This window comes from Myotis davidii, unplaced genomic scaffold (assembly GCF_000327345.1).
Source record: "Myotis davidii unplaced genomic scaffold, ASM32734v1 scaffold123, whole genome shotgun sequence".
Lineage (NCBI taxonomy): Eukaryota > Metazoa > Chordata > Mammalia > Chiroptera > Vespertilionidae > Myotis > Myotis davidii.
In genome coordinates, this window is record NW_006295391.1 from 1,579,131 (window position 1) to 1,597,108 (window position 17,978).

At 39.3% G+C, this 17,978-nt stretch overlaps 1 protein-coding gene across 2 annotated transcripts in view; it reads left to right on the forward strand.

Moving 5' to 3' along the window:
• ZMAT3 (zinc finger, matrin-type 3) overlaps positions 1-17,338 on the forward strand; it is a 37,445-nt gene extending 20,107 nt beyond the window's left edge. Inside the window, exons 3-7 of one of the 2 annotated variants that reach the window (XM_006770028.2) lie at positions 3,060-3,179; positions 6,886-7,052; positions 7,174-7,274; positions 10,109-10,266; positions 12,967-17,338. In XM_006770028.2, coding sequence (XP_006770091.1) covers positions 3,060-3,179; positions 6,886-7,052; positions 7,174-7,274; positions 10,109-10,266; positions 12,967-12,978 — 558 coding nt within the window. In that variant the 3' untranslated portion in view covers positions 12,979-17,338. Of the gene's footprint in view, positions 1-3,059; positions 3,180-6,885; positions 7,053-7,173; positions 7,275-10,108 lie in introns of both variants that reach the window. The other variant, XM_006770027.2, reaches the window with a different exon arrangement.
• The last annotated feature ends 640 nt before the right edge of the window (positions 17,339-17,978 follow it).

Sequence of the window (17,978 nt, forward strand, 5' to 3'; positions counted from 1 at the left end):
TACCTTTTCTCTAAAGGATCTTGAAGACCATCTCTCCAGCAGGAGGGGCCTTTGTTCAGACCATTTCCTTTGTTCGCAGTTTTCTTCCTCCTCACTCCTTAGCTGCCTGTTAAACTTTTGTTCCTTTTAAAAGATGACTTACATGTTGCTTTTTCAAGGAGGTCATATCTGACACCTTCAGGAGGAAGTAAGAAATTCCTTCTCTGTGTTCTTCCTTCTTTGTTATCTCCATTATACTTCTTGATTCATTGATCGAGCAAATATTTACTTGTTGCCTATTATAGGCTAGAAACTGTTGTAGACATTGGGCTAGAACAGTAAACGAGATAGACAGGGTTCTTATTTTCCATGGAGTCTACATTCCAGAGAGTAGAAAAGAGAGAAAACAAGTAAATAATATTATTTTAGACACATAATGTAGTAATGTGATGGAAAGAGAGTGTGTATGGGGGCGGGGAGGGAGGGGGTGTAGGTGGGGATGGGCATTAACTTCAGATTGAGTGAGTTGCTGCTTGATTTGAGACCTGAGAGATGAGAAGGAGCCAGCCATGCTGCTGAAAGAAGATCATTCTAGGCCAGGGGTGGGCAAACTTTTTGACTCGAGGGCCACAATGGGTTCTTAAACTGGACCGGAGGGCCGGAACAAAAGCATGGATGGAGTGTTTGTGTGAACTAATATAAATTCAAAGTAAACATCATTACATAAAAGGGTACGGTCTTTTTTTTCAATAGTTTTATTCATTTCAAACTGGCCGGATCTGGCCCGCGGGCCGTAGTTTGCCCACAGCTGTTCTAGGCAGAAGGAACAGCAAGTACAAAGGCTCTAGAGCTAGAATGAATTTGGTATGTTTTAGGAAGAGAAGGAAGGCCAGTGAGGCCAGAGTATAATGAGCTGGGGGAAGGGGTGCTGTATGAAATAAAATCTGAGAAGCGGGCAGGGTCTGATCCTGTGGGCTCTTATGGGTAAGATGTGTCGATTTTAAGTGTAGTGGGAAACGATTGGAAGATTCTACGTGAGAGAGTGGCATGATCTCATTTATGTCTGGAATTACCACTCTAGCTGGTATGAGGAGAATTAGGAGGACAGAGTGAGAGCAGAAACCAGGAAGGAGTTCTTGCTGCAGGTAGAAAATGTTGGTAGCTTGGATTACTGTGGTATTTGTAGTGTCCATGGAAAGAAGTGGCATGACTTAGGATATATTTTGAAGGTAGGCAGATAGGGCTGGCTGGTGGATTAGACGTGTTGGTTTTAAGGAGGGAGGGAATCAAGAAAAGGATCCCTGGTCTTTTTTGAGTGCCATTTACTGACATGTGGATGACTTAGTGGTGACGGCAGCGATGAGAGAGTTCTGTGAGGGAGGAACCAGAAGTTATTTTTTAGATATTTTAAGTTGGACATGCCTCTTAAGACTGCAAAGTGTCAATGGCAGGAAGTCATTTGTATAGGTGGCTCTGAAGGTCAAGGATGGCCTTAGTTTGTTGGGGCTGCTATAACAAATTACCAGAGACCGGGTGGCTTAAACAGTGAATGTTTATTTCTCAAAGTTGTGGAGGCTGGAAGGCTGAGATCAGGGTGCAGCACAGTTGGGTTCTGGTGAGGACCCTCTTCCAGATTGCAGATGGCCGGCTTATATTCCCACATGGGAGGTGGAGGGTGAGGTATACTTCATAAAGGGGCGCTAATTAGGCTCCACCCTGAAGACCCAATCACCTCCTAATACAATCACATTGAGATTAGATTTCAATACTGTATATGTTTGGCGGAACACAGACATTGAGTTTATAACAGGGATGGAGATAGATAGTTTTTGGAGTTAGCAACTTAGTCATTATATTTTAAGGCTATGAGACTGGATAAAGTAACTGAGAGTTTGAGTGTAGATAGAGAAGAGAACTGAGGGTAGGGCTTTGGACACCATAGCATTTAGAGAAGGAGAGGTAGGGGTGTGAGAGGGAATCATAGAAGACAATAGAAGGAGAGAGCGTCAATTGGATCATGCTGCTTAGAGTTAGAATATGATGAAATGATGAAGGCACAGGTATCACCACTGGCTCGGTGACCCCATGGAAGTCACTGCAACCATGGTGAGTGGTCAGAAGGTAGAACTTAGCACATCCTCTAGAGTGTGTGCTAACTCTAATTCCTGTAAAGCTTAGCATATAATAGGTGGTAAATAAATGCCTACAAGTTTAATTTTTACAAAGTAGTTTAAAGAATAATATACTTTCCCCTCCTCATTTAGGATGCTTTTAGATCACTGACCCTTCCCACCAATTTGCAGCAGTTCTAAGGAGTATAGTCATGTGAATAATCATGTGAATAATAACTTAAAGGAAACACAATGAGAGAAGCAAATAAAATCCATTTTAATAGAGGTTCACAGTGCATCTGCAGCCATCATGCTGTGGTGGACCAGGGCCTTGTTTTGGACTCGGAAGGCCTGCCTCGAGCTCTGCTGCACTGCGTGGCCCTGTTGAATGTTGGGTGTTGGTGGCAGGTCCCCACACTCTGGATCATGGCTCTTCAGCTGTCCTATGTGGATAATATTAACAAGTTCCTTTCACGGGATTTTTGTGAGCAGCAAATGATCTAATGCGCAAAGTAAAAAGCTACTCTGTAAGAGCTATGTCTGTAAAAATAATTGGATTATCCATTTTGTCACAGACTTATAAAGTAGATTAGATCAGAGTATTATGAAATTTATATTTGGGCAGTGGCGTAGGAAAGGCAACACGTTTGGGAAGGACACAGATGGCTGTAAAATGTAATACTTTTCTAAAATATATAGGAAATTAATTTCTTTTGGCTTTGTTCCCTTATCGTTCCCAGATAAATGTAATCATCCTGTTAGAACCAAAGAATAGACATTTACTTTAAGACCAAGTCATCAAATCTAGTAGTGGTCTATTTACCCTAGTGTGGCATATCTGAAAGAATAAAATGTAGTTAGTATTGTTTGTAGGTTTTTTTCTTTTTTGTGTTTTTTTTTAAAATGAATATATTAATTCCGTTTGACAAATTTTCACCATGGTGATTACCCATTTCATTTTACTTCTAGGGTAAAAATCATGGTAAGAAACTCAGAAATTACTATGCAGCAAACAGCTGTCCTCCTCCTGCCAGAATGAACAATGTGGTAGAACCTGTGGCCACGCCAGCTGTTCCAGTCCCTCCACAGGTGAGACATGTGGCAGGGTGGAAGCTGTCCTATGCACAAATGGCCATGGATGAAATTTGTCATCCATGTGCTCATCAAGGTACAATTGGGCAAATACCCCTGAAAGGTCCCATTGGGTGCTTTTGACTCCTTGAACTCCAGGGCTGGATTTAATGCATGCCAAAATCCACGACCTTGAGATTTCTCATGCTTTGGTTGTAATGTATGAAATGATGAAATGAATATTGTTTCATGAGTCTTTCTCTATGCATTTCTCAAAATCCAGGCTTAGATGACCCTGAGTCTAGGCCAGTGATGGCGAACCTTTTGAGCTCGGCGTGTCAGCATTTTGAAAACCCTAGCTTAACTCTGGTGCCATGTCACATATAGACATTTTTTGATATTTGCAACCATAGTAAAACAAAGACTTACTTATATTTTTGATATTTATTTTGTATATTTAAATGCCATTTAACAAAGAAAAATCAACCAAAAACATGAGTTCGCATGTCACCTCTGATATGTGTGTCATAGGTTTGCCATCACTGGTCTAGGCTAAGCTAGAATAAAAGCCAACAAACCCTGAATAGAGCAAGAGATTGTTTAAACGTTTATATCTTTACTAGAGACCCGGTGCACGAAATTCATGCATAGGGGGATGTGTCCCTCAGCCCAGCCTGCACCCTCTCCAATTCGGGACTGCTGGCTCCCAACCACTCGCCTGCCTGCTTGATTGCCCCTAACTGCTTCTGCTTGCCAGCCTGATCACCCCCTAACCACTCCCCTGCCAGCCTGATCAACGTCTAACTGCTCCCTTGCTGGCCCGATTGCCCCCAACAGCCCTCCCCTGCTGGCTCGATTGCCCCTAAATGCCCTCCCCTGCAGGCATGGTAACCCCCAACTGCCCTTCCCTGCTGGCCTGGTAGCCCTCGTTGCCCCCAACTGCCCTTTTCTGCCAGCCTGGTCACCCCTAACAGCCCTCCCCTGCAGGCCTGATCGCCCCCAACTGCCCTCCCTTGCAGGCCTGGTCCCTCCCAACTGCCCTCCTCTGCTGGTCTGAACGCCCACAACTGCCTTCTCCTGCCTGCCATCTTGTGTGTTGGAGTGATGGTCAATTTGCATATTGCCTCTTTACTATATAGGATTGCAGTTAATCCCATTTAATTTATATTTTGCCTTCTATTAAGATCAATTTCTTGAGATTGCATGCCCTCCCCCTTCTTCTTCTTCTTCTTCTTTTTTTAAACTTCTGTCCAGAGAACCTGTAGAAACACTTTCTGGTTGAAAGCAGAGTTTTGTTTACTCTTTGAATGATAGAGCAGGTGTTTCAAGCAAGGTATTCCTGTACTTTAACATCCTCTGACATATGGATTCTACTCCTTAATCTGTCTTGAAGTATTATTTGTCTTTAGAACAATGCAATGGTCATAAATAATAAGTCTAATTGAGTACTTTACTATGCCAGGTACTCTGCTAAGCACTTTTCATGCATTGTTTCATTCAGGGCTGGGACTAGGATGGGGAGAGGGATGCATTACATTTCAGCATAAAGTTTAAGAGGAAGACTAAAATCTCAGTAGTCAAAGATAACTATTTATTTACTTTTTTGCCATTATTAATCCTCACCCAAGGATATTTTTTCCATTAATTTTTAGGAAGAGTGGAAGGGATAGAAGGAGGGTGGTGGAAGGTGGGGAGAGAGAAAGAGAGAGAGAGAGAGAGAGAGAGAGAAACATTTATGCGAGAGAGACACAACGATTGGTTGCCTCTTAACACACCTCAACCGGGGCTGAATATTGAACCTGCAGCCCAGATAGATGCCCTTGACCAGCAATTGAACCTGTGACCCTTCAGTGCATGAGCCAGTGCTCTAACCCAGGGGTCCTCAAACTACGGCCCGCGGGCCACATGTGGCCCACCGAAAACATTTATCTGGCCCGCCGGGTGTTTTTGCTGCCGCCGTGTGCATAGGAATTTGTTCATAGTTTTTTTTTTAAACTATAGTCCGGCCCTCCAACGGTCTGAGGGACAGTGAACTGGCCCCCTGTTTAAAAAGTTTGAGGACCCCTGCTCTAACCACTTAACAACACCGGCCAGGGCCTAGATAACTATTTTCAAAATTCAAAATTAATGTAAAAAATTCAATGGTGAACGAAAGGTTAAAAAACATAGGATTAATATTACTGATTTTCCTTTTGCCTCAGGCTGCTCTATGGCTTGGCATGGCAGTTACTGATCCTGTTGTTATTGAATATTTTGGTATTTTGTTCCTCATTGATTTTTTGCATTTATAAAAATATTCCATTAAAATATTATTTGTTTTTGATTGTTGGGTGTTTTTTTTGATGCTCTCTTAAATTTTGTGTCCATGGCAAGTGCCTGCTTGCCTCATTCTTGTCCTGGGCCCTGACTTCATGGAATGCTTGCAGTAATTTAGCGGTATTGGCCTTATTACTCTGAGAGTAATCCATGGGCCAGCCACCTCGGTCTTACCTGGAAGTTTATTAGAAGCACAGGTAAGCTAAGTAACTTGTCCAGGGTGTTACATGTGGTGGGGCAAGAATTTTTTTTGATCTTAGACCTCTACTCATCACGGTATAATTTTACTTTTCTGAATGTCAGCTGTCCGGTACTTAATGTATGGATAGCAATACCAGCTATTCCTCCATCCTCAAGAATTTGTGGGGGTAAATGAGATGTGTTAAACACAGAATCAGAGGACAGGAAAGTTCCCAGAATGATCTTCTGGTGGTGTCGTTGTCACAGTACTGAGTCCTGAAGGCTGCTCTAGAACTGGATGGCTGCTCTCTGCTGGGACTGTTTTCAGCCAGCTCCACTCTTTGGGGCAAACAGCCGGCCGTAGCTTTCTTTCAGAGCACAGCCCTTCGTGATGTTTGAAGGCAGATCTCCTATGTCCAGAAGGTCTTCCCTTCCAGGTGAAACAGTGCTCTTTCTTTCAGCTGGTCCTGATGTGATATGCTTTCCAGACTCATATATATTTTGTTCTCCTCCAGACAGAATCTAGTTTGTTGTTTTTTATTAGCCCAATAACATTTCTTGAGTGCATACTATCTTTCAGGCACTATATTAGATTTCTCTTAACTCATTGTTTTCCAACCTGAATACAGTTGGCTGGATCTGCTGATTATTTTCCCCTAATTATATTGTATCTATAGCTAATTTGTAGACTATTTAAGCAGGGGCTCATTTAAAATACACACACACACACACACACACACACACACAGTGGGGCCTTGACTTAAGAGTTTAATTCGTTCTGTGATGGAGTTTGTAACTTAAATTACTCGTATGTCCAATCATAAAGTGAACGAGTGAGACACGTGATGCTGGGCTGATGTTGTGGCGTTCACTGTGCGGTTTGTGTGTATATATATATCTGTATATAACTTCTGCATTAGGTAGCAAGCCCTGTTAACTGTACGTGATCAGTAAATGCTTATGGATGGATTCTGGGCTGACTTGACTTTTTCTGATAATACAATTTTAGCCTTTACCTATACTACCTTAAATTTTCCATTCTGGGTTTTTTTTTTTTAAATTCCTCATTGGAGATAGCAATGAGCCATTCATGATTTTGTTACATTGGTGATTGTCCTGCAAAACCATGACTAAGTGTCTCCTAGCCTTAGAAGGAACTTGGAGGAGGAGAAGGAAATAAGCTCCAGATTTTTCTTTGTAACCTTGTTTCTTATGTCTTTGATGTCAGATGGGCTCCTTTAAGCCGGGAGGCCGAGTGATCCTGGCCACAGAGAATGATTACTGTAAGCTCTGTGATGCCTCCTTTAGTTCTCCAGCTGTGGCTCAGGCTCACTATCAAGGGAAGAATCACGCCAAGAGACTGCGGCTGGCGGAAGCTCAGAGTAACTCATTCTCGTAGGTATTGCCGTTTTCTCTGAGGCCAAAGTGTTGTGTGAGACTGAGTGTCTGTAGAGAGAAAGAGTTGAAATGGATCCCTGTTTAGAAGTCTCACTCTTTTAAAATTTCTTTTCTTCAGGGAATCCTCAGAGGCCGGTCAACGGCGGGCCCGGAAAGAAGGGAATGAATATAAAATGATGCCCAATAGGAGAAATATGTATACAGTACAGAATAATACAGGTATCCAGTGAATTTCCACATACCTTGGCTACTGCTGCAAATGGTCTCCTTTATTTTTACTTTTTTTAATGGTAATAGATAGCCCTGAGAATTTGGGGTAAGCTGCTTTGTTTGAATTAGTCTAGTGGCTTTTCAAGCTGGTGTTTATTTCAGGTCTCAATTATTTATTTATTTTCTATTTAGTATATTACTTATTTTTTTAAAAAATATATTTTTATTGATTTTTTACAGAGAGGAAGGGAGAGAGATAGAGAGTCAGAAACATCGATGAGAGAAAAACATCGATCAGCCGCCTCCTGCACATCCCCCACTGGGGATGTGCCTGCAACCCAGGTACATGCCCTTGACCGGGATCGAACCTGGGACCTTTCAGTCCGCAGGCCGACGCTCTATCCACTGAGCCAAACCGGTTTTGGCTACTTATTTTTTATTTTAAACTATAGTTTATGTTTTAAGATGTTTTATTATGGTTCCTTTATGTTTCTTCTGGTATTTTCCAGCTAAGGAATGTAAAATCCCTTATAAAGATGAGCTATTTGGTTTACGGTTGCACTGTGCTAAATCCATATATATTGAGGAAAATTAAAAGCTTTATAGCAGTGGTGCTTAACCAGGGTAGTGAATTAGAATTGCCCTGGGGAGTTGTTATAAAATACACATGCTTGAACCAGGACTCAGAGATTTTCAGTCAGTACATTTGGAGTAGGACCCAGACATACATGTACTTTGAAAATGCTTCCTACGTATACACCTTCAGTTCAGAACAACTAGTTTATAGGGATGATTACCTTGAGGAGGGAAAGTAGGACTGAGTAGTCCCTCATCCTCCCTCTGCCCCGGTCTCCAATGCATACACATACCAGCGTAGGTTATTCATGTGAATAGTAAAACAAACAACAAATGGAAACAGTTAATTGGAAAGGTAAGAGAAGCATAGAAAATAGGGACAGATAGAAACAACAATGTAATATAGTTGTAAAAAGCCTAAACATATATCAGTAATTGTAATAAGTGTAAATTTACTAAATTCTCAGTTAAAACCCAGAGGTTATAAAATTAGATTAAAAATTAGCTAAAATGAAGGAAGCTAAGATAGGAATATTAAAATTAGATGAAATAAACTTTAGATCAGAAGGTAGTTTAGACTATGTTCTCTGACTGGAGAATAAGTGAGATGTCAGTAAAAAAATATTTTTAAAAATCACACAGAATTTCCAGTTGTTTAGAAATTTAAAAACACTTCTAAATAACTCATAGGCCAAAGAAGAAATTATATAGAATATTAAAAATATTAGAACCAAACATCAATAAAAATATATTAAATTTGTAGAATGAAGTGAAAGCAATATTTTAAGGAAAGCCTCAACTATTTATTATAGTAGAAAAGGAAAGCATAAAATTAATAAGTTATTGGTCCAACCTAAGGAGTCAGTTATGTAAAAAGAATAAAAGAAAATGATTAATAATTCCACCAACATTTTTACATATGTCATTCCACTCTTTCTACATAATACTTCTTTAAAATAGAAATGTGATTATATTTTGTGATATTCTTATTTCACTTAATAGCATATTATAATCACACTAGAGGCCCGGTGCATGAAATCTGTGCACTGGGAGCGGGAGGGGGGGTGTCCCTCAGTCCAGCCTGCACCCTCTCCAATCTGGGACATCCCTCTCACAATCTGGGACTGCTGGCTCCCAACTGCTTGCCTGCCTGATTGCCCCTAACCGCTTCTGTCTGCCAGCCTGATCTCCCCCTAACCACACCCCTGCTAGCCTGATCGACGCCTAGCTGCTCCCCTGCCAGTCCGATCGCCCCCAACTGCCCTTCCCTGCTCGCCCGATCACCCCCAATTGCCCTCCCCTGCAGGCCTGGTCACCCCAAACTGCCCTCCCCTGCAGGCCTGGTCACCCCCAACTGCCCTCTGCTGCCAGCCTGGTTACCCCAACTGCCTTTCCCCTGCAGGCCTAGTTGCCCCAACTCCCCTCCTTCCCCTGCAGGCCTGGTTGCACCCAACTGCCCTCCCTCCCCTGCTGGCCTGGTCGCCCCCAACTGCCGTCCCTTGCAGGTCTGGTCCCTCCCAATTGCCCTCCCTACCCTGCAGGCCCCGTCCCCCCTAACTGCCCTCCCCTGCTGGCCTGATCGCCCACAACTGCCCTCCCCTGCCGGCCATCTTGTGGTGGCCATCTTATGACCACATGGGGGTGGCCATCTTGTGTGAGGTTGTGATGGTCAATTTGCATATTACCTCTTAATTGTATAGGATTTTCATGTAACTAAAATATTTTTATTACTTTTAGTGACCGCATGGTTTTCCATTGCAGTTTTTACCATAATTTTTTAAATTGTATTTTTGGAACTCTTCTTTTCTCACATCCTTCCAAAAAAGCTTTAATAAATACTGATGAAATAAATATCCTCACTGATAAATCTTTATGCAAGAATTCTTAATATTTTCTTAGGATAATTCTTAGAAATAGAATTTTTGGATTAAAGTGTTGGCATAATTATTAAACCATGTAATGCTGCGAAATTAAATCACTTTAAAAACTGTACCTTCTTTTTAGAGACATTGTCATTTAGAATTTGGGTTTGGCTGTACAGTAACCTTTTTGACAAGAGTTGGAAGAATCATATTAGCTTTTAGATGAACCTGTATAAAATTGTAATTTAAAAAGTCCATTAACTTCACATTTATTTAAAGCTAAGAATCTGTGAATTTTATAATGACTAAAAAATACAAATTATAGTGATGATTGATCAGACTGTTGTCATTCACTTAGTGACTATTTTGAAGTGAACAAATTACTTTTGTCTCTTGCTTTGGCAGGCCCGTACTTCAATCGCCGCTCTCGGCAGAGAATTCCGCGTGATCTGGCCATGTGCGTTACTCCAAGTGGCCAGTTTTACTGCTCGATGTGCAATGTTGGGGCTGGCGAAGAGGTGGAATTCCGGCATCATTTAGAGAGCAAGCAGCATAAAAGCAAGGTGTCTGAACAGCGGTACAGGAATGAGATGGAGAATCTGGGCTATGTATAGGATCCTTGTGTTCAGATAGAGCAGCTCGTCCTGCCTGTTATTTGCCTTCTGTCAACATGCCCTGCTTTGTGGTCCTTTTGATATAAGTACATTCCTCTGCTTAATGTTAATACGTGTAACTGCAGTGGTACCGTGAGATGTCAACATTGGGGAAGGACAAGAGCGTGCGCCTTAGGTCATGATGCTTTTTCAGGTCAGCTGTGTTGAGTTACTTAGAGCATGTGACCTCCCTACCCCATGAGAAATAAATTTTTATCTCGACCAAGTTCTGGTCAGGTAAGAAGCCTGACCACTTAGAGCTTTAACTATTTAAAAATCTCATCTTCTTTTGCAATTTTGTGTACTGTTAAGGATTTTATTGAGTTCTTCAGATCACAGTAAAAACAGGTAAGCAGAGGTTTCACTTTCCCAAGGCTCCTTTGGAACCCCACCTCAACTCAATATCTTGTCGGTAGGACATACTGTTATAAACTGCATTAAGGTCTTTCCCAGGACATTTTTCCTCTTATCATGTCTTCCCATGATTGAGATGAAGGTTTTCTTAGATTCAGACACCTCCGATGTCCTTGTGGACTTCCAAACAGTGTAACTTCATTTCCAGTTATGGATTTCACATGTTTAAATGCTACCTTTCCCCATCCTCGCCACCCTGGTTGAATTAGCTTGTCCCATAAGGTCTTTTTCATGCCCCATCTATGTTGTGGGATTTCCAAGCCCCACATTTGAATATCCAATGAATTTAAGATAGATACGATATTTTTTTAAAAAAATATTTTTCAGCTGGTTTTAGGAAATGTAAAGATGTGTTTAATTTTTCAATTTAGAGTTACTTAGTTGATAATAACTTGTTACTTATATGATGGCCTCAGTCATAAACTTAGATCTCTGGGTATTTGGTTTGGCAGACTTTGTAGATACACTGATCATTATATTTTACTTACATTCATCTGTGTGTTGTTAGTTGGCTGTCCTGAAAAATACTGTTTCATAGAGAGGAATTTTTAAAAAGTTGATTCAATTTCATTATCATTTCAAGTAGGAAAATACATGAACTTTGATTTTATTCTTTCTAATTCAGCTTCCTTGAAAATAGTAGAAATACATTATAGATTACTTGTTATCTGATAATTACAGCAGTATTATTAGTTTTGTATTTTTTTTTAAAGCTCTAGTGTATGTCTAGATTAAGTAATGAGTACTCTATGAACTTTCATTAACTGTATTTTACCTACTTACTGTATTTACATGGATAAGGCTGGTGCTCATCCATACTTCTTTTGAAAGGCCACAAAGAAGTTTATGTTGAGCAGTATTTTTGCATTATGGTCAATTCATACTTGATTGCTTATTAAAAAATACCAAACTCCCGTTGTCCCTTGAGAATTCTATGTGCAAAGAGATGGGGAGAAGGAAAATTACAACAATTCCTTTCTTTAGTACTTCTAAACAATGTTGAATGCTCTAGACTCATGTTTAAAATTCAGTTTTGTGATTCACCTCTGGTACAGTATCAAGTCACTCTTCTGTTGGAGTGATGGTTTTTGAAAAGTAAAATTATTTAATAATATTTTTCTCTCCCAGAAACAGAAGAATAATATTCAGTTGAGATTCTCTTTAGAGCAGTGACTCTTAGCAAAATAATCCTTTGTGCAGTAATTTATAAAATACAGTTGATGAGTTTAGGGCAATTTAGAACTTATTTTATTGGTCAGTACGTTGTTCATTTTGCTGCTAAGTATAATTTTTTTGTAGATTTTAATATTACAGTGCTGGCCACTTGGTTCTCTGATTATTTAAAAATCCCATTTTCCCTTCTTTCTGTATGTGTATTTATATACATATAGACACATGTATAAAATTATAGGTATATGCTTTTATGTGTTACCGCAGAGAAGATTTCATTGACTTCTTATTTCAGATAACAGTAAAAGATTGTGGATAAGAATTTGCATTTTGTAAAAGTGACATTCATCCACTTTCAAATAAAATTAAAGGAAGGGTTTTCCTCACTGTCCCCACCTAATAATTTCATTATATATACAAAAACCAGTGGCTTTAAGGCCTTGATGTGTTTTCCTGGCCTTTCGTGTTCAGGTTGCCAGTCTCCCAGTGCCCTTAATGGATGTTAGGAATGCATAAACGCATTTTCTTTGAAAGAAAAAAGATCTCTAGTGTTATTTCTTACTTGCTATATTTCTTTGCACTAAAAAAGAGCTATGTGTTTGTTTTATATGAACACTTTAGATACCATATTGCCTACAATAACTTGGTTTGCTCCTTAATTTCTAAACTCTAGGAAGTTGGTAAATAACTTCCGTGATCATTTATAGAAGTTACATACACATCCCCCTGAAAAGCCCCTACACATCTCTGTGACAGTGGGCTGTGTTCTGGGCTCAATACCTTGCAATGGTCTGTGTTCCATAGGTGAGACAAAGGGTGAGGCTGTCAGAAAGGAAATGCCTGAATAAAGACATTTCTGCATGGTGCAGTTTCTCATATCCATGCATCCCTCATAGACAGTGTTTTCCCTGCCGGAAAGCTTGTTGTGACTACTGCAGTCCGTGACTTGTGATCTCTGTTGATTTCATTTGTGAAGTCCAGTCTTGCTCTGTAACGTGCTTGAGACTTTGCACCCTGTGTTCCCAGGAGTCATGTTAGTGTCTTTGATATGCTGTGTACAAGGACAGACTGAGGCCCAACTGACGGAACATCTGGAGTCAATTAAATTAAATAGATTTCAATAATCACCTGCAAGAACTCATGGCATCCAAGTCTATCTTCTCTGTGAATATCTTTGTGTAAGTTGTCATTGTGAGAAGATGACAGAAACTCTGCTAACATATTGAGGGCAAGAAGTTGTAAAGGAAAAATTCCACATCCCAATTAAAAGATTGGATTGCATATGCCTTCGAAGTGTTGTTTTTTTCCCCCCCCAAAAAAGTGAAGCTATAAAACTGAGTGTGCCATGTACTCCTTTTGACTCCACATTGAACAGAAAATACGTTACTGGTCTTGTCTTTGTATATCACATACTGCAACTTGTAAATATGTGCATGTTGTTTATTACATTTGTCTGCCTGCCTCCTCTTGCACTGAATTCTCTAAGTGAATACTTTTTGTATACCACCCATTTTGAAAAAGTTCCTCCTCCAATTCTTCACTCTAATAGGGCAGGTACACGTAGAAAACCAATTCGGTTTCTGAACTCTGAGAGTGAGTGAAGAATCGTGACTGAGGTCATCCTTATGTCCCTCTGACTTGAACAGCTAAAGGCAGCATGAGATCTTCCACCTTATTCTGCAGAGCTGTTCTATGGCTGGCACACTTGCTGTAGCTACGCAGCTACACTTTGAACAGAGATCAAATGTATCCTCCTCTGAAGATAGAGTTTAAGGATTAGCTGTGGGATTTATGATTCCGAATTGGCTGGAACAATGAGCAACGAACAGTTTGAGGACTGTCCAGTGACCTATGTAAAATGAGTTTGCTCAGATCATGGGAGAACTGTAATTGTCCTGCATAATATTCTCCACAGAGCAGCCTAGGAAAGATGGGTTTGGAACCTAATCTATTTTGTTTCTTCAGAACTTCAGCTGGAAGTACTCGGTAAAGAACTTGGTGAGACATATAAGGACATTAGAGCTACTTTAGAAATTAGACAAATGCTTTGTTAGTATAGGGAAAGTTTGATGTTGAAGAGATGTTTAAAAATATTCTACCTTACAAAGATTTTTTTTTTTTTTTTTTTTTTTTTTTTTTTTTAGCACCAGCCAAATCACTGTTATGGAGTTTCATACATAATAGTGTTTTGAAGTTGCTTTTATTTTTGGTGGTGGATCCCTACTATTGGGAGTTACCGGTCTAACAAAATGGACAAACATCTGTGTAAATAGCTTCCCATATATTTGTTCTGATAGCTCTTTTGACTTTTTCTTCCCATTTTGAATCGGAGGATCATTGTAAACCCCCTTTCTGGGTAGCCACCAAAACAACAACAAAATACTGGCTTATAGTCCCATGTGACCCTGTTTTTGTTAAGCCCAGAATATGAGTGCCTTTAGCAAGTTTTAGCATTTCACAGAGAGAAGAGATGTTATAATTATTGTCATTAATCACAGTTCATTACACAGAAGCTTGGAAAGGCAAAGGTCTGTGTGAATTCTATGTTCTACACCTTTTTCCCCCTCTTAATGCTGTCTCAATTTGATATTGAATAAAACTATTATTAGTGTTGATCAGGAACCATACACCATGAAAATGAATTCAGCTGTCTAGACTGCCAACAGTCACAGATTATTTTTCACCTTTATCTGTATTACATTTATATTTAGTGAAGGGTGGTGTGGTGGGTTGGGAAGAGCTTGACACTGACTTTAAGAACTTCATTCCAGTGTTCTTTTTCAAACTTGTGTCTTCTGTAGAGAGAAGAGAATTATGTATTACAAATAAGTGTGGGAAGAGATTGTCATGCTCAGTAGGTAACAAGTATGTCACTTTGTCTCTACGTTAAAAAAAATCATCTTCCCAAATCAGGTCTGAGGACTCTTAAAGCGAAAATTTTCCTACTTCAGATAACTTTTAAAATTCCAAATTGCCGAGTACTTTGAGTCTTTAAAACATACTACTAAATTTATTGTAGAAATTTAACATTTTATTATGAAAATTTTCAAACACATACCAAATTTTTTTTACAATATACCCACCACTAGATTCTACAATCAATATTTTACTATATTTGTATTACCACATATCTATCCAATCCTCTATTCATCCACCATTCCATAGTTTATTTTAAATATACATTTCAGTGTAAATTTCAGACAATACATTTTCCTTAACCACTTTAGCATAGGTGTCGTTAACTAGATTTAATATTTGTTTAAATATCAGTAGCTTTTAAAAAGCAGCATCTCAATGATAAGTTTAGGTCATATGTTTCTTGAACTCATGAAATTGATAACCTGAGCCAGTTAACATACAGTTTTTCTTCTGTGGACTTTCGCCTTCCAGTTTCTGTTTTTGTATGTGTTTAGAGTGAGGGAAGACAACTTTCAAACTGAAGTTTTCTCGAGTTGGTCATTTTAGATGCTTAGTTGTCATATGTCTTAAAGTTTCATGACAATAATTTCTCCCTTATCCCTGTTGTTATGATGTATGTTGCTGAACTATGCAGCTTCTTTAAAAAATTGTAAGTTGCTGATTGGGGTTTATTAAATCAGCGTATACCTCATTTCAACCTGCTGCTGCTTTTCTCATCTTACCATGTTTCCTTCACTACTTTCACCTGTTCTACCACTAAGTATAGAGTCAAACCCGTAGATGGTTAGTTGTTTTAAATAACTCTAGATGAGCAGATTAAGTAGTTTAGAAAGTTAAAATCATTCATTTCTCTAAAGCCTTTGAGTTCCCTGACAATGGTACTTGCCCATGCTTCCTCCAGCCATAATAAGCAGGATTGAAAATGACTGTACTGTACAATGAGTTGTTGAAATTGTGAGCCTTAGTACCCATCTTTAGCTTTATGGAAAACTTTTTTTTTTTTTCTTTTACATATGCCTTTATTATGGCACTTTTTTTTGGTGGGTAAAGAATTTAAGTGACTTGCTCCAGGGCATGAATATGCAATGGATATGTCAGAATGGAAACGTCAATGTTCTTGAATCTTACACTTGTGCTATTTTGATAAGATTCAAGGCTTCTAAAATAACATTTTCTTTGGGGCCCTTCAAGTGAAATTATGAATCTTTAGTAATTTTGACTTTTCCTTTTTAGGCATTTCATATCTTTTTGAACTTAAAGATCTTTTCATGGCCGTAGTTCCCATTAAGCCAATGAAGTTGCTGAAAATAGAACTTTACTGTTGAATACTAATGAATGCAGTTTTTATCGGATTTATTTTTGCATTTCAATGACTTTAATGATTCATTCATAATTCTTTCCATGTAAGTGCTTAAGTGACCCCCTCACTAGTGAAAATAAATGTTCTCTATCACTGGTTATATGTATATTCTCTACATGATCTATTTTTTTAAGGAAAAGTAACCCCGTATGTCAGAAGGAATGATAATATCCTAGGGCAAAGAACATAGAAAGTTTATTTCTACTTTGCAAATCTGGCATTTACAGGAACAAAACTCTTTTAGAGGGGCTGATTGTTGTTTGCCTTCTCTTGGTACTTGAGCTCCTTCCTGTGGTTTTGTAAATCCGTGTGTCATTTTATAAGAATTTCATGTTGATTCTGTGTAAATTGGTGTTTACCTTGTGGTATCCTCGGCTGCCCACAATAATTTAATTTGGGTATGGTGTGTCAGCTTTGAAATGCCTTACTAGAGTATGTCAGATTGCTCTAACGCATTCCTTTTATCTGCTAGGACAATACACATTGCCTCTCTTGGCTGTATGCTCTAGATCCAGAAGCAAAAGCAACTTTGCTTTCACTGTTAAGGTTGCATTTTAGTGCAGCTACTGTTCTAAATTAGAGAATAAAATCATGGAAAAGCAAGGGTGACATTAAAGCCCTTCATTTAATGGCATGGCAAGCTTTTAAAACAGTTTTTGCTATTTCACTAGAACAATGTCTCTAGTAAAGTCCATAGCTGAAAAAAATAAAATAAAATAAAATAAAAGCCAGCCAAAAAGTTGTGAAATTGGGGTTGCTCCCTCAAATGATTTCTCAGTGTCCTACAGGGGTTTAACATGGTGTGTGCTGTTGGTGCCAAGTGCCAGTCCACGTATTGGAAATCTGCTTCTGTTCTGGGGCTACAGAAATGACAAAAGTGTCATGGGATTAAAACCAATCAGCTGTGAATTGTGAAATTGAAATTGCTCTTTTGGTTTTATGTTCTTCTGCACATTGAATTAGAAATCAAAAAAGTTACTTAAAATTTATACTGCTGATGTTGATGGCTCGTTCTGGCTGTGTATCCTCACCATGTATTGATTTCTGATAAAGGCTTGACGTTATTATAACAGGCATTTTGTGTTCAATTGAATAAAACACTTTCTGAGTCTTGTCTGCCGATTGTTTGGTGATGAGTTGGAGATCAAGGGAAAAGGTGCATTGCCAGCCCGATGCTGATGTGCAATGGCTGTGGGTTCACCGTTAGTCAGCCTGCACCTAATCTGCCATGGACTTGAACGCATGTGGAGTCTTGTCAGCTTTTGGGCTTGCAGTGGAATTGACCTAACTGCCCACACCACCCTCTCCCTTCCCCCCTCACTGGAATCAGCCTAGGTTGGAGTGAGCTCTTAGTTTTATTGACATATTTTAAAATTTATCTTCCCTTCAAATTTGGACAATAGTTGAGCTTAGCAGGTTCATAATGGCTTCTTCTAGATAATAAGCACATTAACAGGCATATACCCATTAATAGTTTGGGTATTTCACATGTAAATTACTCTGATAATTAGCTTGAAAGTACAACATATTATTGGGGTATGGTCATTAAGCACTCGGTTTTACTGTATGCAATGTGCTTTTGACCTTAAATGCTCATTTTAAAGAGTAGATTATAGGCCCAGAAGGTGCTGTTATGGCTTGTTTAATCGGGATGCGAGACACATACACTTACTGTCGTGGGAAACATTCTTGTCTGCACACACACAAAAATGTTTCTGAATGAACTGAATAGATCACATTGAGTCTGTTTTAAAATACT